At 45.4% G+C, this 24989-nt stretch overlaps 1 protein-coding gene across 4 annotated transcripts in view; it reads right to left on the bottom strand.

The window, feature by feature from the left end:
- aff2 (AF4/FMR2 family, member 2) overlaps positions 1-24989 on the bottom strand; it is a 455862-nt gene that overhangs the window by 116675 nt on the left and 314198 nt on the right. For all 4 annotated transcript variants that reach the window (XM_068047115.1, XM_068047112.1, XM_068047113.1 and 1 more), the window contains one exon: positions 2806-2857. In XM_068047115.1, coding sequence (XP_067903216.1) covers positions 2806-2857 — 52 coding nt within the window. The remainder of the gene's footprint in view (positions 1-2805; positions 2858-24989) is intronic.

The following is a 24989-nucleotide window of genomic DNA, read 5'->3' as shown; positions in this document are numbered from 1 at the left end:
GGCACTATTTTGAAGAAAAGCAGGGGAGTTACCCCTGGTGTCCTGGCTAACATTTATTCCTTAATTAACATCATTAAAAATGGATTATCTGGTCATTATCACATTGCTATTTGTGGGAGCTTGCTGTGCACAAATTGGCTGCCACGGTTCCTACATTACAACACTGACTACACTTCAAAAGTACTTTAGTTGCTGTAAAGAGCTTTGGGACGTCCTGAGGTCGTGAAAGGCGCTATAGAAATGCACTGTCAGGTATGAGGGACATAGATAAATCCCTGGTATCCAGTTGAAACATGACCCACTATGGCCCGAAGTATAATCAGAGACTCTAAAATTTGTGTCAGGATATAAACTGTGAAACATGCTGGTCCCAGTAGGAGAACCCAAAGATTATTAACTTTTGTGACATTAGTTCAAATCAATCAAAGGCAATTTAGAGTTTCAGATCAGCATAGGTCAGACTCCACAATGTTTAGATCGTAATTTCTTACCTCTTTTAACTCAAACTCTTAAGTAACCTAAAGTAAACTTCACATACATGGGAAAGATAACATGTCATCCAGACCATTAAATGGTGAATAAAACCCTGATATATTTCTCCTTTATGAATTTTATGTTGATGTCAAGTCCAATCATTTTCCAGTTAGGAGATTAGCTGAGGATGCCATTTCTGTGCACGTCAGAACACTAGTGTTCTGTGCCCAGAGCTTTATTCTGTTAGGCTAATGACATGGCACATATACATTTAAAAAGGCGATGCTTAAAGGTTTCCTTCAGTTGCCACATTCATTAAAGTGAGAGGAAGGCAGCAAGCTCAACATGAATTATAGTAAATTGTAAGAGCAGATGCTGACTATAATTACATTGATTTATCTCCTCCTCAGATCTTCAAAGCTGACAGTTATCTCCAATGTACCTTGGGTATTGTATCTCATTCCAAATCCTGAAGTTCCTGAGGCTCACCAAGTGAAATATGTGTAACCCTCAAATATGTATTTGATTGATATTTATTGGATACTCTTTCGAGATGATGCATTGTGAGCCAGTTGTACTGAGCACAGTTCTGTCTTTCTGTGTGCATTTGTATTAAGATAACTGGACAAAGCCTTGTGCCCAGACAACTGTTTCAAGGCAGTGAGCATCAATAACAGCTTCTATGTAATAAACAAAAATTGATTCCAGGCCTACCCTTTGATTTCGTATCATTTGAGGCTCTAGACTAACTTGCAAATAAATAAAAGAGGAATGTGCATTTAATAGGGTTCCTGTAGCCATTGTAAATGTCATGTACAATAAAGCCCAGTGATAGCAGGGTATACCTTCTGTGTTTCGCTCTTAATTATATGGAATTAAGTCACTGGGTGACATTTCCTCTACTTTTATGAAGAGAAAGGTTAAGTGCCTTTATTTTTGTAGAATTTAACAACCGCCAATTAAAAATGGAATATTCTGTAAAACCAAGAGCCATCAGCAGGAATTATAGAAAGCGAGGAGATCGAGACATACCTGGAATACTGTTCCTCTCAAACTTCTCATGCAGCTACACTTCCAACTCAATAGGTTAGGGGTATGTAGGTCAAGGAAGGCCAGGGATCCCAATTTTAAGTTGTGTAAGGCCATATCTAGGTTAGATGTCAGGAGGTGGTTCTTTTCCCAGAGAATCGTGGTCCTCTGGAATATGTGTCAGCTCTTGTGGTATATATTGATTCTCAGGATTGCTTCAAGTGACAGCTGGACCTGTTTCTGGTTGGGGTGGAGATCACCTCATACAAAAGATAGGTACTGAATGGAATTATCAGGGCTAGAGTGATCACCTGGACTAGTTTTGATGGTCTCGGGGGAATCAGAGAGGAATTTCCCAGATATTTCTCCCTAACTGGGACTATATATCTATCTGTTTTCTAGCCTCTTATCTCCCAACTGTGCCTACACTTCACAAGTTTTCCATTGGCTGTAAAGGTCTTTGGAACATCCTGTAGTAGTGAAAGGGGCTATATAAATGCAAGTCTTTCTTTTCTCTCCCAGGAGATCACATGGTTTTTAGTGCAGTGGGGAGCATGTGTATTGTGATGCATAAGCTATTGCAATTTGTGTGGGATGGAGCACAGGATCTTTGATTGTTCATCATTGTTCAAATGTTGGTAAATCACCCTCTGGTTAATTGTATGTCTTTCAGAGCCCCAGTGTCAAGATTCTGACTGAGACTCTCCTCCCTGTAGCGTGGAGAAGGGTGAGCGTAGTTGCTTTGCTGAATGATCAGATCTGTGGTGTTCCCCCAAGCCCCTGGAAAATCTTCCAGATCAAAGGGTAGGTCACCAAAGCAACAGCCTTCGCTTATGATTCAATATCAAATCATCGATTTTCACTGTGAATTTGGGGCCTCCCTCTTCAGGGCATGGTTGAAAACAAAACAGAAAAAGAAAAGAAATTCATATATACTGGTACGAGAGTGTTCCCTGTAATCTCCTCCAGTGCTACAAGCCTTTGAGATATCTGCGTTCTTCCAACTCTGGCCCCTTGAGCTTCCCCGATTTTAATTGCTCCACCAATGGCAGCCATGCCTTCAGCTGCCTAGACCCTAAGCTCTGGGATTCCTTCCCTAAACCTCTCTGCCTCTCTACCTCTCTCTCCTCTTTTAAGAGACATGAAAACCTACCTCTTTGACCAAGCTTTTGGTCCCCTGACCGAATATCTCTTTATGTGGCTCGGTGTCAAATTTCTGTCTGATGACGCTCGTGTGAAGTGTCTTGGAACATTTTACTAAATGAAAGGTGTTATATAAATGTGAGTTGTTGTTCTGTTTACCTGTTCACTGTCATCCTCATCACTGCTGAGCTTCAGGTCATCCTCCAGCATCCTGCAAGATAAAAGTTAACAATAAATCATCATGTGCTAAAATTGTTTTAGAGACTACAGCAGAGAATGAGGCCAATTAGCCCATCGAGCTTGTGCTGACTCTTTTAAAAAGCTATCCAATTAGTCCCACTCCCCTGCCCTTTCCCCAGAGCACTGCAAATTGTTTCTCTTCAAGTGACCAATTCCCTTTTGAAAGTTACTACTGAATCCACACTTTCAGGCAGTAAATTCCAATTCCTAAAAACACACTGTGTAAAAGAAGAAAACATCTCCTCATCTTCCCTCTAGTTCTTTGTCCAATTACCTTTTCCAATTACCTTAGATCCGTGTCCTCTGGTTAACACAGATGAGGCCTATGTCCCTAGGCCCCAAACATACAGAGGAAGGCAAGTTATTTATCCCTGATCAGTTGCTGCATTCAACACAATTTGCAGGAGCTGGAGCTTGGTTCAATCAGCTCAAAGCATATCGGCCCATTGTGACCTTGTGCAACATAACCCAGAATCCCAGGCTGCAGTAACTCTGTTATTCGTAGACACAGAGCAAGGAAGGAAGCCTTGGGTGCAGAAGATTAAAGTGTGATCCAATTCAGGTGTTTAACATGATTGAAGGTATTGATAGGGTGGATTGAGAGAAACTATTTCCTCTGGTGTGGGACTCCAGAACAAGGTGGCGTAACCTTAAAATTAAGGTTGATGTTAGGAAGCACTTCCTCACACAAAGGGAAGGGGAAATCTAGAGCTCTCTCTCCTGAAAAGCTGTTGAGGCCAGGGGTCAATTGAAAATTTCAATACTGAAATTGGTAGTTTTTTTTATTAAGTGAAGGTATCAAAGGATATGGAACCAAGATGGGTAACTGGAGTTGAGATACAGATCAGTCATACTTTAGCTGAATGGCGCGACAGGTTCGAGGGGCTGAATGGCCTATTCCTGTTCCGATGTCCCTAGTCCAAGAGGAACAGACTGAAATGGGAACGCTTGCCTTGAAAACTTGACAAGACGACGATGGAGGTTTAGTCCCTGTTTAATTGAATAAAATGTCGGGAATAAATGTCCTCGGCTATTTACTAACCACGATCAGTGATTAAGTATCTGGCTTGCATAAGGATCATGGACAAACAGGTACTCCAGACAGTTCTAAGTGACCTTTGTACAACAGCTCTGATCATCACTAGATCCTTGATAATAGGATGACACAGGAAGCCAGGTCCTAGCAATTGTTTGCATTTAGTTTCTCATCTGACCAGATCTGTTATATCTCCTGTCTAAAGTTACTTTAGGACAAGTATTAATTATATAATTATAGTGTATTAATCATAACTGTTCTGATGAAAGGTCATTGACCTGAAACACTAACTCTGTTTCTATCTCTGCAGTTGCTGCCAGGCCTGCTGAGTGTTTTCCAGCATTTCCTGTTTTCATGTTTAACTGTAAGCATGCATGTGTGATACAAGCAGCTTATTGTTAATGTGTCAGCTGTGGCTCACTGGGTTGCACAGTTATCTGAGCCAGAAGGTCATGGGTTGGAATCTCACTCCAAGGACTTCAGCACAAAAATCTAGGCTGATTCTCTCAGTGTAGTACTGAGGGAGTGCTGCATTGTCAGAGGTGCTGTCTTTGGGATGAGACATTAAACTAGGGCCCCGTCTGCCCTCTCAGTTGGACATAATAGATCCTGGAGTTCAATTTCAAAAAAGAACAGGGACGTTTTCCCCAGTGTCCCTTGTCAAGATATGGTCAATGTTTTGGAATTCCCTAACTAATACCATTGTGGGAGCACCTTCACCTTCATTGTGGAAGCTCAGGGTAGCAATAAATAAGTGTTGCCAGTGATGACTGCACCACAGAACTTTTTTTTATAAAAAGCAGACAACAGCAGGTAAGAGAAAAAGGGCAGTTTCAGGTAATACTCTCTTCAGAGCTGAAAACTGGGAGACAAATGTGCATTTTATTAAAAGCATGGAAAAATAGAGAAAGGATGGGAAATAAAGAACAGCTGCTCCGATCGCACAGATTGACATGTTGAATGGTCTACAAACTACTCAAAAGAAAAGCAGGAGATCGATAAGAGATCCTTTACAGAGTTGTTGGTGTGTGGAATACTTTGACATTGGTAGTAGCTGAGGCAAAGAGCGTTGCATCTTTCAAGGGAACAGTGGATGAAAATTTGAAGAGGTGGGATTTTTAAAAATTCATTCTCGAGATGTGAACATCACTGGCAAGGTCAAGATTTATTTCCTATTGCTAATTGCCCTTGAGACAATGTGGTGGTGGTGGGCCTTAATCTTGGACCACTGCAGTCTTGTGTGGTGAAGGTGCTCCCACAGTGCTTAGGCAGGGAGTATCAGGGTTTTGACACAGCAATGATGAAGCTCCATTGACATTATCCTTAGAGATGGTTGGTTCCATTAGTGTCTGGTGTGTGGATCTCACTCACTCAGTTGCAATTCTGTTGTAAATTTGCTCCTGCCCAGTTAACAAACTGCTCCTCTCAGATTCTTTGCCCTAATAGTTCCCTCGATGCTTCAAAGCCTTCCTCAAAACCCTTTGATTTGACAGTGTGTTTGAATCACTTCCCAGCCTCCCCTGCAAAGACAGTCAGGTTTGGCTCTGAACCCCTACCTGGTTTTATTCTCCACAATGCAAAATAGGGGCTGACCCCATCCTTCCAGCTTGCTGCTGGGCTTGTCAGTTTAAAATTCCCTCCTCAACCCTTGCCTGGTGTTAGCAGTGGCTCTGTGGGTGGCACTGACTCAGAAGGTTGTGGATTCAAGTCCTACTCCAAGATAATCACAAAAATCAAGGCTGACACTCCAATGCAATGCTGAGGGAGTGGTACACTGTTGGAGGTGCCGACTTTCAGATGAGACATTAAGCTAAGTCCCCCTCTGTCCTCTTAGCCAGCCATAAAAGATCCTGTGGTACTATTTTGCAGAACAGGGAGTTATCCCCTGTATGCTGGCCATTATTTATCCCTTAATCAACAACACAAAAACAGATTGTCTGGTCATCATCACATTGCTGCTTGTGGGAGCTTGCTGTGCACAAACTGGCTGTCACATTTCCTACATTACAATAGTGACTTCACTTCAAAAGCACTTCATTGGCTGTAAAGCGCTTTGGGACGTCCTATGGTCGTGAAAATTGAGACTTTCTTTCTGCTGTTACGTGCTGTGATATCAAGCACCTGATAACACAAATCTAACATCTGCATTAAAGCCTGACAATTTTATCTGGTCTTGTTTCTGATTTCAGCTGCACTAACTGTTTACCGTTTAAATAAAGAGAAAAAAAACACACACACCCAATTTCACAATGAATCTGCCAGCAAATAAAGCAGACAGCACAGAAGCATGAATTTGTTTGTAAACTAATCAAGTGTTCATACAGCCTTTACACAGCAGGGGAAAGGATTGGATTAAAGAGGGGGGATTTCTAATTCAATTACATAAGGTAGGATTGAGGCTGAAGTGCCACTCATTATGAAGCAATTAACAGGAGATTAAGGTTGCAAAAATCAACTGAACTGCAGTTACTTCAGATCACAGCCTGGCTGTGTGCTTTCATCCTGTGAGGAGCAGGTCGATAAGCACTGCCTTCGCTGTGACTGATGAGAGAGAGGATTGAAGGCTTGGAACCATCTCTCTCTGCCCCCTGTGTCAGAGCAACTCTGGCCAAGAATCCCAGCAGCTCTACCTTGTCGCTGGAATAACACAAGTAACTTGCCTGCTATGGATCCTTTCTGGCGCCAAAAGCAATTAGTGTAATTACAGTTTAAAGCAGCTAAGGTAATCCCGTGATTATTTAGCTGCCACCTCGCGATCGGCAAGAGCATTTAATTAGCTGCCTCTTATTTCCTATTATTTCCCATGTAGGATGAAACACCAAAAGAAATTGTTTCTAAACATGGAGCGACTGAAAATATCATTACCCTCAGAAACATCTTTGCTGAAACCTAAATTTTTTACAGTTATAATCTCAGTTATCTTTTTCAGGGCAAAGTCTTCTGTCCATTTGTCTACTACCGTCTCTACCATTGACCCTACAGTCTTGAATTAGGAGGAGCTGACAACTGACGGGGAGTTTTCTCGCATTATAGTGTGGCCATTGCATTAGGGAGCTCCCTTGAATATCCCACCTGTCCTGCTCTCTACCCTTTCAGTGTTTATGCCTGGCTACCCCTCCCTACCGTGTAATACGCCTGCCTGCAGTGAGAGATAAAAGAAGAGGGGTGGGTGGAAGAAATTAGTGATAGCTGGAGCGGCAAAAAGGAGGCTTTCCTCTTTAGACCTGCCAATGTTAACATTGTGTGGTAAAATGCAACCATTCTGGACCTCCCAGCGACACCTGGCCCCATTGTATTTACAGGGAGAAATAATTCTATTCACTCCGCTTGTTGAGGTCACACTCAAAGAAGCCCTGTCAATTTAAAAAGAAGGGTCCAGATTCTGTGCGTTCAATCACGAGTGGCAGGACTGTCCATCCCCTTTATTTCTCATTCTTTTCTAGTGTTTTTAAAATCGACCACCCATCAGAGCCAAATTGCCTTTTAACTGTCCTCCACTGGCTCTTTGTTTGCCTGGCAATGACTACCGAGTGTTAACATGAGCTATCACTTCAGCCCATTTAACTTGCCTCAGCTTGACAGCTTCACAATGGCTCCTCTCCCATTTCACTCAGCCCCTGTGATTTACCAGTGGGGAATTTGCGAAAGCCCAGCTTTGCCTGTGTGTGGAAGGGTCTCCTGCGAAGGCCTTCTCAAGTTAAAAGTGCGCTCAAAGTAACAGCCTTGGGAGAGAACAAAAAAGCCCCTATAGTCCACTTAGTAAAAAAGCCTTACACGAATATCTGCAGACTATTTCCTTTTTCAAAAATGAGATGTTAAATGAACCCAAAGTCCAGCACTTGATTGCTTCTTGTTAAAGTAATGCTTGGTTCACATGGGACTGCTAAACTTGACTGTGTGTCAGGACGGTGTCGCACACCTGGTTTTTGTACAATTCCTGCTTTGTATTAATTCCCACACAAGGGCTATGTGAGAACAATGTACAAAAAGTCCAGATATTGTTACAGCAATTTACTTCTCTGATGCCATAAACTATATTATTTTTCTTCTGTTCAAATAAGCAAGCGATTTTTTTTAAACAACAAAATAAAACTGGACAAAACATGTGAGAGGTCGAGGGTTTATTTTGATAGAACCATGGAAATTAGGGGGAGACTTTCAGTTCATGCTGTCTGCTTCTCACCTGAAAGACAGAGGGTGGGGAATGGGGGGCAGTTTAAAATGGAGGTCACCTTGGCCTTGCCCACTGACGCTCAAGGCCCACCTGACATAATTTTCAGGTGGGTCTGTAAATGGGTGAGCAGCTTGCCGGCATAAAGCAGGCAGTTGCCGATGGTTCGAGTTATGGTCTAATTGTACCAGGTATTAAGTGGCTTAAACAGCAGCTCTGGAAAGGGCGCACTGGAGGCCCCTCAACTAAGGACCTGGGAAATCATTTTAGTTTTTATTTATCGTGGGCCCAGGACAGCGGCCTTTCTCTGGCCTGTGTGCTGCCCTTCCCCCAGCCACTCCAGGATTGCTTCCCCCTCCCCCAGCCACTCCAGGATTGCTTCCCCCTCCCCCAGCCACTCCAGGATTGCTTCCCCCTCCCCCAGCCACTCCAGGATCGCTTCTGCCTCCCCCAGCCACTCCAGGATTGCTTCCCCCTCCCCCAGCCACTCCAGGATCGCTTCCCCCTACCCCAGCCACTCCAGGATTGCTTCCTTTTCCCCCAGCCACTCCAGGATGGCTTTCGCCCTTCCCCCCCCCCAGCCACTCCAGGATGGCTTCCGCCTCCCCCAGCCACTCCAGGATCACCTCCTCCTCCCACAGCCACTCCCCAGGCTCTGACTGTCAACTGGTTCCGCGTGACCCAATTTCCTGCCCCACTCAGATCCAGCAAGACCCCCACAGCTCAACAGGCGCATTTAAATGAAACCTAAACGCTATGTGCATCAGGCCTCCCAAGGCTGACTTTGGGCTGAGAATGCACTGCAGCTTGCTTGATTTTACCTGGCACTATCAACTTCCTGACTCCTACTCAGCTGTGGCTCAGTGGGTAGCACTCTTGTTTTTGAGTCAGAATGTCTTGGCTTCAAGTTCCACTTCAGAGACTTGAGGACATGATTCAGGCTGACTGGTCACTGCCACAAGCTCAGTTCCCTCGCCGGCAACTCCAGCCCTTCTCCCTGGCAACCGTCTCAGGCTGAACCAGACTGGTTGGATACTTGGTGTCATACTTGACCCTGAGATGAGTTTCTGATGACATATCTGCACCATCATTAAAGCTACCTAAGTCTACCTCCTTAACATTTCTTGACTCTGGCGTGGCCTCTTGCTGCTGAAATCCTCATCCATGCCTTTGTTACCTCTGGATTTGATTATTCCAATGCATTCCTGGCTGGATTCATATCTTCCATCTTCCAAAATCCTGGAGCTCCTTTTCTAACTGCACTGTGGGTGTAGCTACACCACATGGGCTTCAGTGGTTCAAGAAATGCACTGATTTTAAAATCCTTATGCTTGTTTTGAAATCCTTCCATAGCCTCGCCCCTCCCTACCTCTGTAACCTCCTCCAGCTGAACGACCCTCCAAGATTTCTGTGTTCCCCCAATTCCAGCCTCTTGAATATTCCCAATTTTAATCATTGCAACATTGGTGGCCGTGCCTTCAGATGCCTAGGCCCTAAGCTCTGCAATTTCCTCCCTGAACCTCTTTACCTCTCTGCCTCATTCTCTTCCTTTAAGACGCTCCTTAAAACCTAGTTCTTTGACCAAGCTCTTGGTCATTTGCCCTAATATTTCTTTATGTGGCTGTGTCAAATTTTGTTTGAAAACATTCCTCTGAAGCGCCTTGGGATGATTTACTATATTAAAGGTGCTATATAAACATGTGTTGTTGTTGTTGACACTCCCAATCCAGTACTGAGAGAATGCTGCAATGTCAGAGGAGCCATCTTTCAGATTAAACATCAAACTAGTCCTCTCAGTTGGATGTAAAAGATCCCCTGGCACTATTTTGAAGAATAGCGGGGGAATTATCCCTGGTGTCCTGGTCAATATTTATGCCTCCATCAACATCACTGTAACAGATGATGTGGTCATGATCACATTGCTGTTTGCGGGATCTTGGTGTGTGTAAATTGGCTGCTGCATTTCCTACATTATAGCAGTGACTACACTTCAAAAGCACTTAGTTGGCTGTAAAGCGCTTTGGGACATTCTTTTATATTCTCCCTCTTCAAATACGTATCCAATTCCCCTTTTAAACAACGTTGTCAATAGATATTGAGACATTTGTAAGTGTTTACTCTGTTGCGGCTATTTGAGAGAGATGGTATTATGTTGTCTGGCATTAATGGATGTACTCCACTTACAAATGCTTGACAAATAATATTAAAAGTAGGCCTTGGCAGCCATATGGGCACAGTGTGCCAACATCCTGTGGCATAATGCATTGCAGGTCCTCACTTTCCCAGAAGGTAGCTTCCCTTTGCCAGCTGGGGCAGTGAGGGTTGCCACCATTTGGAGGACACGTTCATTTCCACTAGACAGGAATCGGACCAAGTCAGTCTTTGAGCATCCAGCTGGCTTGACTGATGGAGAATTGAACAATGGCACTTCGGAGGGAGTGGGGTGGGGAGGGAGTGCAAGATCAAAATCACTAAATGCGGGGAGAGCAAACTCAGCCAAGATGCTTAAGTAATAACAACAAAACAACGAATGCAGATGCATGCAGTGCTTCTGCAAATACATGCTGGTGTATATCTTATTATTTCTTGGCCTTTGTAATGAAAGTACCAGGGAACTGGGAATACTTTCAAAACCGTCCTCTTGTTCAACTCATGAAATGTACGGTTTTTGCACTTTTGGGATGGAATCAATTCTCAAGGTGATTGGTCAAAGGTCTGGAGCAAAGCAGATGGGTTTAAAAAAAAAACAAGTTGGATAAATTTTTCCAAAGCTCCTCTCTTAGCTCAGAGCCTCACTTGGCAAGAGCGCCGGTGCAGAATTGGCATCATGTTGCTCCTGATTTTGTTTGTGAAGTTCCTTGGGATGTCCTGGGGTGGTGAATAGCACTGTATAAATACAACTCCTTTTCTTTTTCCTTTCAGAAGTAAAGCAATCAGTAGAGATGGCATTATCTGGGCAACCTCACTTGTGCAAGACAAATGGTGTCACAATGATATGGCAGCAAATGCTCATTAGGCTTCAGGCATACAGTTGGCAGTGCCCATTTTGCTCCTTATTCGAACTGAGTGGTGGACATACTGAGACCGGGGCCGGACCTTTATGGTGGGGGGGGTCAGTTGGTGGGTGGCAGGGGGAAGTCTTGTGTAGTGGGGGCGGTTGGGCCATGGGGGGAGCCCTCCGTAGGTTACAGGGTACCTGATCAGGAGGGCCTCCCCAGTCCACAAGGTCGGCCTCAGCCGTCCACCTACCGCTGGTAAAATACCAGCGACGGCGGGAGCAGTCCCTTAAGTGGCAGTTAATTGGCCACTTAAGGGCCTTGATTGGCCTAGGACAGCGGGCTGTTTCTCGCTGTCGCAGCCTCTTGAAAATTTGCAGAGTGGGCGGGAAGGCGTTGAGAATGGCAGCCCCCACCTCCCACACAATGTTATGACCACCACCCCCACCCCCCCCCAACTCCCCACCCCCTCCTACCACCAGCCCGCTCCTGCAGGGGAGGGGCGGGAGGAGGAGGGGGAGGGGCGTAAAACTTTGGCTCTTGTTCTGCCCACAGGATCCTACAGGCAATTCAGCAACTTGCTGGAAATGGCAAGTGCACCTGGACTGCTTGGTGCTGGGAGTAAGCAGATCCATTTCTCAACCACTCTCCTTCATTATCATGAAGGCCACCCAACCCAGAAAATTAGAGTCATCGAACAAGAAAACCAAAAGCAAATGATATAATGAAAGGAAAAGGGAGAAAAGAACTGGAACCAGGCAAAGGCAGAATTACTAACAGTTGTTGTTCCCCAATAAGTTAACATCTCAAGTCAAAACAAAACACACACAGAGGAATTTAAGAGGTGGTTGCATGAACCTGAGAAGACTTTCTCACAGAGAGTCTGGACCAAAGATGAAGCTATGATAGCACATCCTCAATTCTCCGATCCGCAATCCCTGCGTTGAGGGTGGTGGAATGAGGGAATTATCGAAATATGAGCAAGGCCATGAATCTACTCCATCATCTCTTTCAGTGTGTCCATCTTTTCATCCAGGAGCCACTCATCATTATCCCAAAGCTATTAAAGATGCCAGTTGTTCAGCAAGTTATGCCTGTAGCCCCCAAACCTTGATGTCCATTACTAAAGCAGAACTAATTTACAATTAGTGACCATGAACAGAAAAATATTATAATGTTGTTTGAAATGTGGAAATGTCCAGTTTACTATTTTGCATTTTTATAATAATTCAGAAATTCATTTAAAAAATCTATTGAAAACATTGTAATGCATTGCATCCCCCTTAATTACTGATCAGATTGAACTGAAAAACACATTGTACCTCTGGCCTTATCTGCCTTTTATTTAATATATAAATATTATCCTTCAATGTTGTTGAATACAATGTGTAATTAGCTGTGAATTTTAACCAGCTGGGTTTTTTAATCAATTTATTACTTGAAATGACTGCGTATGTTTATGTTTTTCCTTCCTCTGACGCCTCACTTATTTACCTCTTGCCGAACACACGCAATCCTTCCCCAGGAGCCTTCTACTGATGCTCTGGTCGCATTCTGCCAACTCCTAACATATCTCAGCTCCAGTCAGGCGGCAGTGCAGACATTGCTGCCTCAGAGATCAGCTTGCCGATCTCCAAAGGCTTGAAATCACATCAACTACAAAAGTTCATGGCACACAGCGTTAGACCAGGAAAACAACTTGCACACAAAGCCCAGTCCGACACTCCCAGTGCAGCACTGAGGGTGTGGTGTACTGTCGGAGGCGTTAAACCGAAGTCCAGTCTTCCCTCACAGGCGAACCTAAAAATCCCGCTGCAGTGTTTTGAAAAGAAAGATGTTACTTGCATTTATATAGCGCCTTTCACGATCTCAGCGCACCCAAAGTGCTTCATAGCCAATGAAGTACTTCTGAAGTGTAATCGTTTTGTAATTTAGGAAACACAGCAGTCAATTTGTGCACAGCAAGCTCCCACAAACAGAAATGAGACAAATGATCAAATAATGCTTCTTAGCTGTGGGTTGAGGAATAAATGTTGGTTCAGACACTGGGGAGAACTCCCCTGTTTTTCTTCCACGAGTGGCATGGGATCTTTTATATCCACCTGAGAGGACAGAAGAACAGCAGGAAAGGTCTCCCCACTGTCCTGGCCAATATTTATTCTTCAATTAACATCAATAAACAAACAGATTATTATCACACTGCTTTTTGTGGGGGCTTGCTGTGTGCAAATTGGCCACCGCAGTTCCTACATTCCAACAGTGACTATACCTCAAAAAGTACTCATTGACTGTAAAGCATTTGGGACTTGCTAATGTTGTAAAAGGTGCTATATAAATGCAAGTCTTTCTTTCTTTTACATATAAGAGCAACTCACTGCATAAAAAATATCTCCCCATCTCCCCTCTTGGCCTTTTGCCAACTATCTTAAATCTGTGTTCTCTGGTTACCAACCCTCCTGTCATAGGAAACAGTTTCTTCTCATTTACTCAATCAAAACCCCTCATCATTTCGAATACCGCTATTAAGTCTGCCCCTAACAATCTCTGCTCTAAGGAGAACAATCCTAGCTTCTCTGGTCTCTCTACATAACTGAAGTCTCTCATCAAAGCTTTGTTCATGCATTAGTATCACCAACAGTAATTTCCAACCTTAGATGGTGGTTTACAAAAGGCACATCAAACTTTAAACGCGATGCAAAAAGCATTAATAACGTGCTACAAACAGTTCACATGAGGTGATATGTCCAACCTATACCATTTTGCAGACTTTCGTATTTTAAATAAGCAATCCCTGATTTCTCTGAGGGATTTTAAGACTATATCAGCGCAGCAGTTTGTAACTATGCAAGTTCATGCTGAATGACCTCTTTTACAAACATTCCTGCCAATGGTTTTGCCATCTTTCTGGGCCACCAACAGAGGCTTTTAACCCTTTGAGTACAAGTACTTATTAAGTAAGAATCCAGGAATGCACAGCCTGAAAGAGTGATGGAAGCAAGTTAAATAATAACTTGCAAAAAGGAATGGGAAATAGACTTGAAAAGAATATTTGTGGGGCTTTGGGCAAAGAGCAGGTTAACATGACTTTTAAAATAGCTGCCAAAGGAATCTCTTTAAAGATATCAGCCACTCCTCCACCAATATTGCTCAATATTTCCCAGTATTTGGCCTGTCCCTACTTTATTTTTCTCACATACTAGACCTCACCAGCCATTTTAACTTGTTGGGTCAACAAGCAGGTTGTTCAAACTGGGGTCCACGAAAAGGGTCTCACAGGATCTCACGAGAGAAGCAGATTGCAACCCGTCTGTCATCCTTTTTCTGTACTAGTACATAGGAACAAGAGTTGGCCATTCAGCCCCTCAAGCCTGTTCTGCCGTTTAATTAGATCATGGCTGATCTGTACTATAACTCCATTTCTTGCCTTCATTCCGTACACTTTGAAACCTTCACCCGACAATAATCTATTGATTTCAATCTTGAAAGCTCCCATTGTCCCCCAGCATTAACAGACTTTTGGAGAGAGAATTTCAGATTTCTACTACCCTTTGTGTGAAAAGGTGGTTCCTCATATTCCCCCTAAATGGCCTGGTTCTAATTTTACTAAGTCGACTTACTAACACATCAGGGCCAATTTTAACCTTTGGCAATGGCAGAAGATAGACATCTAGCAGAGCAAACACCTGCTGTTACCCTCTGTCTGATTTTCAAATCAATGGAATGGAAGATTGTGCGAGTGATCTTCCACCTCCCAATCCCTGCCACCGCTGACGGTTAAAATCAGCCCTGTTATATCTGTTGCCGTTCACCAGTAAAAAGCAATTTGTACAATTTTGAGCCATTGACAGTGCTCTTTAGACATATAGTGACACCAAGAAGTCCATGCCAGAATTGAGATAATTGAGTAAATCCCTCATCAACCATGCCTGGAGATCACACTGCTGTAAGCGAGTGGAATTGATATTACACACACCACTTCTATTATATAACTAACCCCACTCACTACATACTGATGGAGAAATAAACCTGCTTTTATAGGGAGGTGTTGCTGTAGTTTCTGTCATGAGTAAACAGACTCTATTTGCTGTAGTTCATGAATTAAAACCACATGTCCAACTCTGCCTCCAACTCATTGGCTGACACAGTGGTGTCAATATCCACACCGCATTTCAAAAGTGAAGTCAGCCGTGGCCTGTCCCAGCCTATTCACACTTACAGTGAGTCCTTTACACAGAAGAGTATGAAATCACTTGTCCAGCACTTCAATCCAATAGCTGGGTCCCTCCATTGTCCACAGGTTGTGATGCTGCCAACTCCTTGCAAAACAATTGATCAGATCTTCTTACAATTCCCTGCCAAACGCTACTCAGAAACATTCATCTCGAGTTAGAAATTAATTTGGTGGGTCTTTTTAATGCTTGCCAAATCAAAGTTCAAATACTCAACGGAACATAATTAGATCCCTGTGTTGATATCACTCTGGAAATGTCACAAGTGAAAGGCAGATGATTAAGGTTGGATATAATCGGTTGTAATGTTAGATTCATGGCCATGAAATTCACTTCATTATCTTAAGGGTCAGCAAAAAAATTTTTTGCTGAGCTCTTATCTTCTTGGAAACCTGATTTGCAGTTACTCATCTCCCTCAGGAGTTTAAATAAGTGAAGTTTGACCCACAATAGTGTGATTGTGCCTTGTGTGTGGAAGTGATGAGCACTTTCCCCGAGTAAAGCTGAGGGATGAAAGATTTAAAGGATGATACCAGAACTGTGAGGTTATACCGATCAGGAAAGACTGACAGGTTGGGGCTCTTATCTCTAGAAAAGAGACTGGGAGGTGACTGGGAGATTGTGAAAGGGATAGAGTAGATGTAGAGAAGATGTTTCTACTTGCCAGGGCCCACCAGAACTAGGCGCCATAGATATAAGATAGTCACTTATAAATCCAATAGTGAATTCAGGAGAAAGTTCTTTAACCGGAGAGTGGAACTCACAACCACAAAGAGTAGTTGAGGTGAATAGAATAGTTGCATTTGAGGGAAACTAGGTAAACATATGAGGAAGAAAGATTATGTTGATAGGGCGAGATGAAGAAGGGTAGGAGGCTTGGGTGGAGCATAAACACCAGTATGGAGTTGTTGGACCGAATAGCCTGTTTCTGTGCTGTACATTCAATGTAATTCTGTGTAATGGGGCGGACAGATTTCTGTTGATCCACATGTTGGCTTGGCATTTCCCACTTGAGACTGCTAAGTGACAAATATTAAGCGCAGCTGGTAGCACTCTTGCCTCTGAGTCAGAAGGTTGTGGGCTCAAGTCCCACTCCAGAGTTTTAAGGACAAGGCTGACATTTCACTGCTGTACTACGGGAGTGTTGCACTGTTGGAGGTGTCTACTTTCGGATCCTGTCTGTCCTCTCTGGTTTTTGACAGAAAAGCAGGGAGTTCTCACCAAAATCCAGCAAATATCTGTCCCGCAACCAACATCACTAAAGCACACGATTGACACATTAGCATATTGCTTTGTGACAGCTTTCTATGCACAAATTCGCTGTTGCGTTGCCTATATTATAAAAGAGACCACACTTTAAAAGATGCCTTGGAACATCCTGAGATTGTGAAAGGCGCTATATAAATGCAAGTTCTTACTTTTAAGCCCTGACCTGCTCCATCTCTGCCGAGTTGAACCAGTTATGTAGGTTTCCCTCAGTACATATCAGAACCATACGGTCCAACTTTGTACAGGTAACAACAGGTAGCCCCTCGCTCCCAGGTCCCCCAACTCACATGTGAACTTAGTAACACGCATATTCCATCTCAGACAGCCTTTCTTCTGCCTCAAATGGCTGGTATTCGCTTTGTTTCATTACTGCGTTCAGGTCTGAGAGTTTTATTCCTCTTATCCACGAATTTGACACCTTTAGCATTCGTGCTCTGATTTCAGGTACAATCACCTACAAAGTTTCTAATTCAGGTGAGGAACTATTATCAACGAATGACAGAAAGGAAGAGTTGCATTTCTATTGCGTCAGCACCTTCTTACACTGCCTCAGAACATTCCAAAGCATTTTACAGCCAATGAAGTACTTTTGAAATATTGTCATCGTTATGATGTAGGAAACATGACAGCCAATTTAAGCACAGAAAGATCCCACAAACAGCAATGTGATAATGACCAGATCATCTGATTTTAGGTGTTGATTGAGGGTTAAGTATTGACCTGGATATTTTAGGTTATTATTGGCACATTGAGGCTTAACTACATGTTGCTGTTGGTTTCACTTCAACACTTTTCTAAAACCAGAGTCTTCAACTTCTTTGGATTAACATGCAACATGTTTTTAGTTGAGTGGGAACCTGGCACTTTATTGAAGTTTATCAGAGTGTATTTTCTATACTCCACCTGGCTTTAAGCTACATGTACTGATCTTAGATTGAAGATGTTTTGATAAGCAACTCACTGAAAGCCCGAAAATTGGTTAGCAGTCGGAAATTCATTAAATCTACAAGCAGATCATTGCTAAAAGCCAGACTATACAACACATCCAATTGAGTTAAAACAGGTTTTCTTCACTGTATTTGGAAAATAAGCCGAGCTAATTATATTCACTTGCTTTTAATGACGCAAGTGCCAGATGAGTTGAAAGTTAAACATAAGGATAGACTGAAATTGTCAAGTCCTCCAAGAGTTATTGTCTTGCTGGGAGGGGGTGGTTATTCATCAGAGTTGAATAGTGGAGATGTGAACAAAGAGACATTTTGGAGTTTTTCTTGGTTATGTAACTTTTGCTCAGAAGATGAGTATGCTGGTAAAGTAGATCAAACATGGTGCACAAGCCTTTTGATGTTAAATGATATCTCAGTCACTTATACTCTGAGATGTAACACAGATGTATGTCTTTGCTCTGTTTTCTGTTAGCTTCAATTGGTGGAATCATAGAATGGTTACAGCTCAGAAGGAGGCCATTCAGCCCATTGTCGCAGTGCCAACTCTCCGCAAGAGCAACTCAGCTAGTCCCACTCCCCTACCTTTTCCACTTGACCCTGCAAATTTTGTGTCTTCAGATAATTATCCAATACACTTTGAAAGCCATGATTGAATCTGCCTCCACCATACACTCGGGCAGAGCATTCCAGGTGCAACCACTCACTGCATAAGTGATAAATTAACTTCATAAAGCTAGGGAAATTACAGCATGGCAGTAGGCCATTCGGCACATTGGGTCTGCACAGAAGGCCGTTTCCCTCAGGTATTTGCTGTTGTAGAACAAGGACCAAGAACGAATAGGACTGATGGAGCCATTGCTGAGATACTAGAGAAGACTTTCCTCTCTGGATGCCTAATGAGTGCTCAACAAGCACAGTGCTCCCTTCTTGTGCCATCTGCATGACTCGGGTAGATTCCAAGTACAGGCCCAATCACTTGCCCCTCAATATTCGGGAGGAAACAGGAGCAGAGCTGCAGGCCTTTGCACCCTGATTGCCAATGCCAGGGCCTTCTGGCTGCCAGTGGAAACAGCAGCCAGGAGGTTGAGATGCCTCAGGTTCAACCTGGGAGGGGGATTGCGTTTACTATTCCTGGGCATTTTAGTACTGTGAGCTGCAGAGACACAGGTTTAGAGTGCTCCATTCCCATTCTGAACAGAGTTTGCAGCACGTTTCCTCATCCATGCTTTTGTTACCTCTAGACTTGACGATTCCAATGCTGTTCAGGTCGGTCTCCCAACTTTCACCCTGCATAAACTTAAGCTCATCCAAAACACTGCTGCCCGTATCCTATCTCAAAGCAGGTTCTGTTCACCTGTCATCTCCCGTGCTCACTGACCTACATTGGCTCCCGGACCTGCAAGATGTTGATTTTAAAGTTCTTATCCTTAGACTCTGGCCTTGCCCCTCCCCCCCCACCACGCCGCGTAAACTCCTCCAGCTCCACAACCCTCCAAGATCTCTGCTCTCCTCCAATTCTGGCCTCTTGCATATTCCCGATTTTAATCGTTCCACCATTGATGGCTGTGCTTTCAGCTGCTTAGGCCTAAGCTCTGAAAATCCCTCCCTAAACCTCCCCACATCTCTCTCCTCCTTTAAGATGCTTCTTAAAACCGACCTCTTTGACCAAGCTTTTGCTCACCTGCTCTAATATCTCCTTATGTGGCTCGGTGTCAAATTTTGTCTGATAATGCTGCTGTGCAGTGCCTTGGGTCATCTTACTATGTTAAAGGTGTGCTATATAAATGCAAGTTTAACAAATGAAAGTACAGTGCAAAACTCACAATGGTTAACCATTTACAGCATAAAATAGTCAATGAAATGATTATCTGCCTCCATTTATTACTTTGCTGTAGTAATATGCTCAGCTCCCAGTGGAGGAAAATGGGTCGATGGCTAAGATTTTACATCAATCGGATGGCCCCGCAGGGCGGCAAGGCACCGGCTTTCCTCGCCAGGCACCGGCTTTCCTCGCCAGGCAGCAGATTGCGAGCCAGGATCCCAACACCGGCCACGGCGCGTTTCCTAGGTCCTAAACCTCTGGATGGCGACCAGGAGCGCAGCGTCAGCCTGGAGGACGCCGACATCGAGGAGGCCGTCCTCGCACCACCTTCCCCCCATTGCACCGCCTTCCCCCCTCACACCCCACTGCACCGCCTTCCCCCCGCATTCCCGTAACACCGCAGCCCCTCCCCCCTCGAACCCTCTCCCCCCTCGCACCCCGTTCCCCCCTCCCCTTCGCACCCCCCTCTCCCCCTTGCCCCCCCGCACCCCCTTCCCCCTTTCCTCTACCTCCATGAAATCGCACAGTTTACTTGTTAGGGCCCCTGCTTAGGGATAGGAGCTAACAACCCCACTGTCTTGTGGGCGTCTTGGGAGTGACCCAGGCTAAGGGAGTAAACCCTAACAGAAAATCCGGAGCGGAACCCCGAAGGCGGTCATGTGTCACCTTTGGCATGCTTTTGGCAGTTCCTGCAGCCATTCCGGTGTCAAACGTCATGCTCTGCACTCCTTTGGACCCCACTAGGAAGGCTGAGAGGGGGGTTTTGACGCTTGGGCAAGTCGCAACCTCGATACATTCCGCCCTGGCATGCGCCATGGAGAGGTCACTCCATAGTCGCTTCACAGCGACCAAAACAACATGGACGGCAACAGTTATGGGTTATAAGTCCAGCTCAATTGGCGTAGAGATTGGGCACCACGGGTTGCCTTTGTCGGTGGGAGAGGTCATCGCATCTCACTGGACAGTTACCGCCCGCCTCAAACCGGGCAGCCCCCGGTCAGAAAGGTTCTGTCCCGCCACAGTGCACCTGCTTCAATGGGTGCTTGGAGCTCAAGGTCGTTGCCCAACAAATGGACTGTAACACCGCACCAAATAGCACGACAAAAAAAGGAAAGAAGGTACCAGCCCTTCATTTTGCAAGCTGGAACGTCAGAACCATGTATCCTGGCCTGTCGGAATATCTTATAAAAATCAACGACTCTCGGAAGACCGCCATCATTAACAACAAGCTCAGTAGACTTAAAGTGGACATTGCAGCACTTCAGGAGACACGCCTCCCTGCGAGCGGATCACTAAGAGAGCAAGACTACACCTTCTACTGGCAGGGTAGGGATCCTGAAGAACCAAGACAGCATGGAGTGGGCTTCACCATCAGAAACTCTTTGCTCAGCATGACAGAGCAACCTTCAAATGGCTCGGAACGCATACTGTCCATCCGAATGCTCACCGCCTCTGGCCCAGTACACCTACTCAGCACCTCTGCTCCAACACTCTGCTCCGCACCTGAAGTTAAAGACCAGTTCTACGAGGAACTCCATAATATCATTAGTAGCATTCCCAATACCGAACATTTGTTCCTGCTGGGGGACTTCAACGCCAGGGTTGGGGCCGACCATGACTCATGGCCCTCCTGCCTTGGGCGCTATGGCATTGGAAGTATGAATGAGAATGGACAGAGACTGCTGGAGTTGTGTACCTATCATAACCTCTGCATCACCAAGTTGTTCTTTCAATCTAAGTCCTACATCCAGGTTTCATGGAGACACCCAAGATCACGTCGTTGGCACCAGATGGACCTCAGCATCACAAGGCAAGCCTCGATAAACAGTGTCCAAATCACACGCAGCTTCCAGAATGCCGACTGCGACACCAACCACTCCCTGGTGTGCAGCAAGGTTAGCCTCAAACCAAATAAGCTACATCACTCCAAGCAGAAAGGCCGCCCGCGCATCAACAGTAACAGAATTTCTTATCCATAGCTGTTACATAAGTTTCTAAATTCACTTGAAAAAGCCCTTCAAAACACTCCTGCAGGGGATGCAGAGATGAAGTGGGCCCACATCAGAGACGCCATCCATGACTCAGCAATGACCACCTTTGGCAAACGTGTGAAGCAGAATGCAGACTGGTTTCAATCTCACTTTGAAGAGCTGGAACCTGTCATAGCCGCTAAGCACATTGCACTGTTGAAATACAAGAAAGCCCCCAGCGAGCTAACATCCGTAGCACTTAAAGTAGCCAGAAGCACTGCACAAAGAACAGCCAGGTGCCGCACAAATGACTACTGGCAACACCTATGCAGCCATATTCAGCTGGTCTCCAACACCAGAAACATCAGAGGAATGTATGATGACAGTAAGAGAGCTTTTGGGCCAACCATAAAGAAGATCGCCCCCTCTCAAGTCTAAATCAGGGGTAACGATCACTGCCCAACGCAAGCAAATGGACCGTTGGGTGGAGCACTACCTAGAACTGAACTCCAGGGAAAATGTTTAGTTTAGTTTAGTTTAGAGATACAGCACTGAAACAGGCCCTTCGGCCCACCGAGTCTGTGCCGACCATCAACCACCCATTTATACTAATCCTACACTAATCCCATATTCCTACCACATCCCCACCTGTCCCTATATTTCCCTACCACCTACCTATACTAGGGGCAATTTATAATGGCCAATTTACCTACCAACCTGCAAGTCTTTTGGCTTGTGGGAGGAAACCGGAGCACCCGGAGAAAACCCACGCAGACACAGGGAGAACTTGCAAACTCCACACAGGCAGTACCCAGAATTGAACCCGGGTCGCTGGAGCTGTGAGGCTACGGTGCTAACCACTGCGCCACTGTTGTCGCTGATACCGCCCTCAATGCAGCCCAGTCTCTGTCAGTCATGGATGAGCTGGGCGAACAGCCAACAAAATCGGACCTCATTGATGCCATTGATTCTCTAGCCAGTGGAAAAGCCCCTGGAAAGGATGGCATTACCTCTGAAATAATCAAGAGTGCCAAGCCTGCTATACTCTCAGCACTCCATGAACTTCTTTGCCTGTGCTGGGATGAGGGAGCAGTACCACAGGACATGCGCGATGCCAATATCATCACCCTCTAGAAGAACAAGGGTGACCGCGGTGACTGCAACAACTACCGTGGAATCTCCCTGCTCAGCATAGTGGGGAAAGTCTTCGCTCGAGTCATTTTAAACAGACTACAGAAGCTGGCTGAGCGCGTCTACCCTGAGGCACAGTGTAGCTTTCGAGCAGAGAGATCCACCATTGACATGCTGTTCCCCTTTCGCTGGCTACAGGAGAAATGCCTCGAGCAACAGATGCCCCTCTACATTACTTTCATAGATCTCACCAAAGTCTTTGACCTCGTCAGCAGGAGTGGTCTCTTCAGACTACCAGAAAAGATCGGATGTCCACCAAAGCTACTCAGTATCATCACCTCATTCCATGACAATATGAAAGGCACAATTCAGCATAGCCGTGTCTCATCAGACCCCTTTCCTATCCTGAGTGGCTTGAAACAGGGCTGTGTTCTCGCACCTACACTGTTTGGGATCTTCTTCTCCCTGCTGCTCTCACATGCGTTCAAGTCTTCAGAAGAAGGAATTTTCCTCCACACAAGATCAGGTGGCAGGTTGTTCAACCTTGCCCGTCTAAGAGCGAAGACCAAAGTACTGAAAGTCCTCATCAGGGAACTCCTCTTTGCTGACGATGCTGCATTAACATCTCACACAGAAGCGTGTCTGCAGATACTCATCAATAGGATTGTGGCTGCCTGTAATGAATTTAGCCTAACCATCAGCCTCAAGAAAACGAGCATGGGACAGGACGTCAGAAATGCTCCATCCATCAATATCGGCGACGACGCTCTGGAAGTGGCTCAACTATCACCAGCAACCTGTCTCTCAATGCAGAAATCAACAAGTGCATGGGAAAGGCATCTGCTGGTATGTCCAGAGTGGCCAAGAGAGTGTGGGAAAATAGCGCACTGACACGGAACACAAAAGTCCGGGTGTATCAAGCCTGTGTCCTCAGTACCTTGCTCTATGGCAGCGAGGCCTGGACAACGCATGTCAGCCAAGAGCGACGTCTCAACTCGTTCCATCTTCGCTGCCTCCGGAGAATACTTGGCATCAGGTGGCAGGACTGTATCTCCAACACAGAAGTCCTCGAGGAGGCCAACATCCCCAGCATATACACCCTACTGAGCCAGCGGTGCTTGAGATGGCTTGGCCATGTGAGCCGCATGGAAGATGGCAGGATCCCCAAGAACACATCGTACAGCGAGCTTGTCACTGTTATCAGACCCACCGGCCATCCATGTCTCCGCTTTAAAGACGTCTGCACACGCGACATGAAGTCCTGTGACATTGACCACACGTTGTGGGAGTCAGTTGCCAGTGATCGCCAGAGCTGGCGGACAGCCATAAAGGCGGGGCTAAAGAGTGGCGAGTCGAAGAGACTTAGCAGTTGGCAGGAAAAAAGACAGAAGTGCAAGGGGAGAGCCAACTGTGTAACAGTCCCGACAACCAATTTTATCTGCAGCACCTGCGGAAGAGTCTGTCACTCTAGAATTGGCCTTTATAGCCACTCCAGGCGCTGCTCCACAAACCACTGACCAACTCCAGGCGCTTACCCATTGTCTCTCGAGACAAGGAGGCCAAAGAAGAGAAGAATATAAATGCAAGTTGTTGTTGTTGTTGTTGCTTTCAGCAGGGGTAGGAGCAGAAATCCTGCAGCTCTGAGCACAGCCAGAAACTGCAGACTGGGAGAGGTGCTAAGTTCCGGCACCTCAAAGATGATTCATTCATGGGAAGTGGGCATCACTGGCTATGCCAGCATTTATTGCCATCCCTAATTGCCCTTGAGAAGGTGGTAGTGAGCTACCTTCTGGAACTGCTGCAGTCCATGTGAGGTAGGTACACCCACAGTGCTATTAGGAAGGGAGTTCCAGGATTTTGACCCAGCGACAGTAAAGGAACAGCGATATCGTTCCAAGTCAGGATGGTGTGTGACTTGGAGGGGAACTTGCAGGTGGTGATGTTCCCATGCATTTGCTGCCCTTGTCCTTCGAGGTGGTAGAGGTCGTGGATTTGGAAGGTGCTGTCTAAGGAGCCTTGGTGCGTTGCTGCAGACTGTACACACTGCTGCCACTGTGCATCGGTGGTGGAGGGAGTGAATGTTTGTGAATGGTGTGCCAATCATACGGGCTGCTTTGTCCTGGATGGTGTCGAGCTTTTTAAGTGTTGTTGGAGCTGCACCCATCCAGGCAAGTGGAGAGTATTCCATCTGACTTGTGCCTTGTAGATGGTGGACAGGCTTTGGGGAGTCTGGAGGTGAGTTACTCGCCGCAGGATTCCTAGCCTCTGACCTGCTCTTGTAGCCATGGTATTTCTATGGCTACTCCAGTTCAGTTTCTGGTCAATGGTAGCCCTTAGGATGTTGATAGTGGGGGATTCAGCGATGGTAATGCCATTGAATGTCAAGGGTGGATGGTTAGATTCTCTCTTGTTGTAGATGGTCATTGTCTGGCACCTGTGTGGCACAAATATTACTTGCCATTACTAGCAAGCCACTCAGTTCAAGGGCAATTAGGGATGGGCAATAAATGCTGGCCTGGCCTGCGACGCCCA

The sequence above is a fragment of the Heterodontus francisci genome, chromosome 15 (assembly GCF_036365525.1).
Source record: "Heterodontus francisci isolate sHetFra1 chromosome 15, sHetFra1.hap1, whole genome shotgun sequence".
NCBI classification, from domain to species: Eukaryota; Metazoa; Chordata; class Chondrichthyes; order Heterodontiformes; family Heterodontidae; genus Heterodontus; species Heterodontus francisci.
This window is presented reverse-complemented; position numbering and strand designations above follow the sequence as displayed.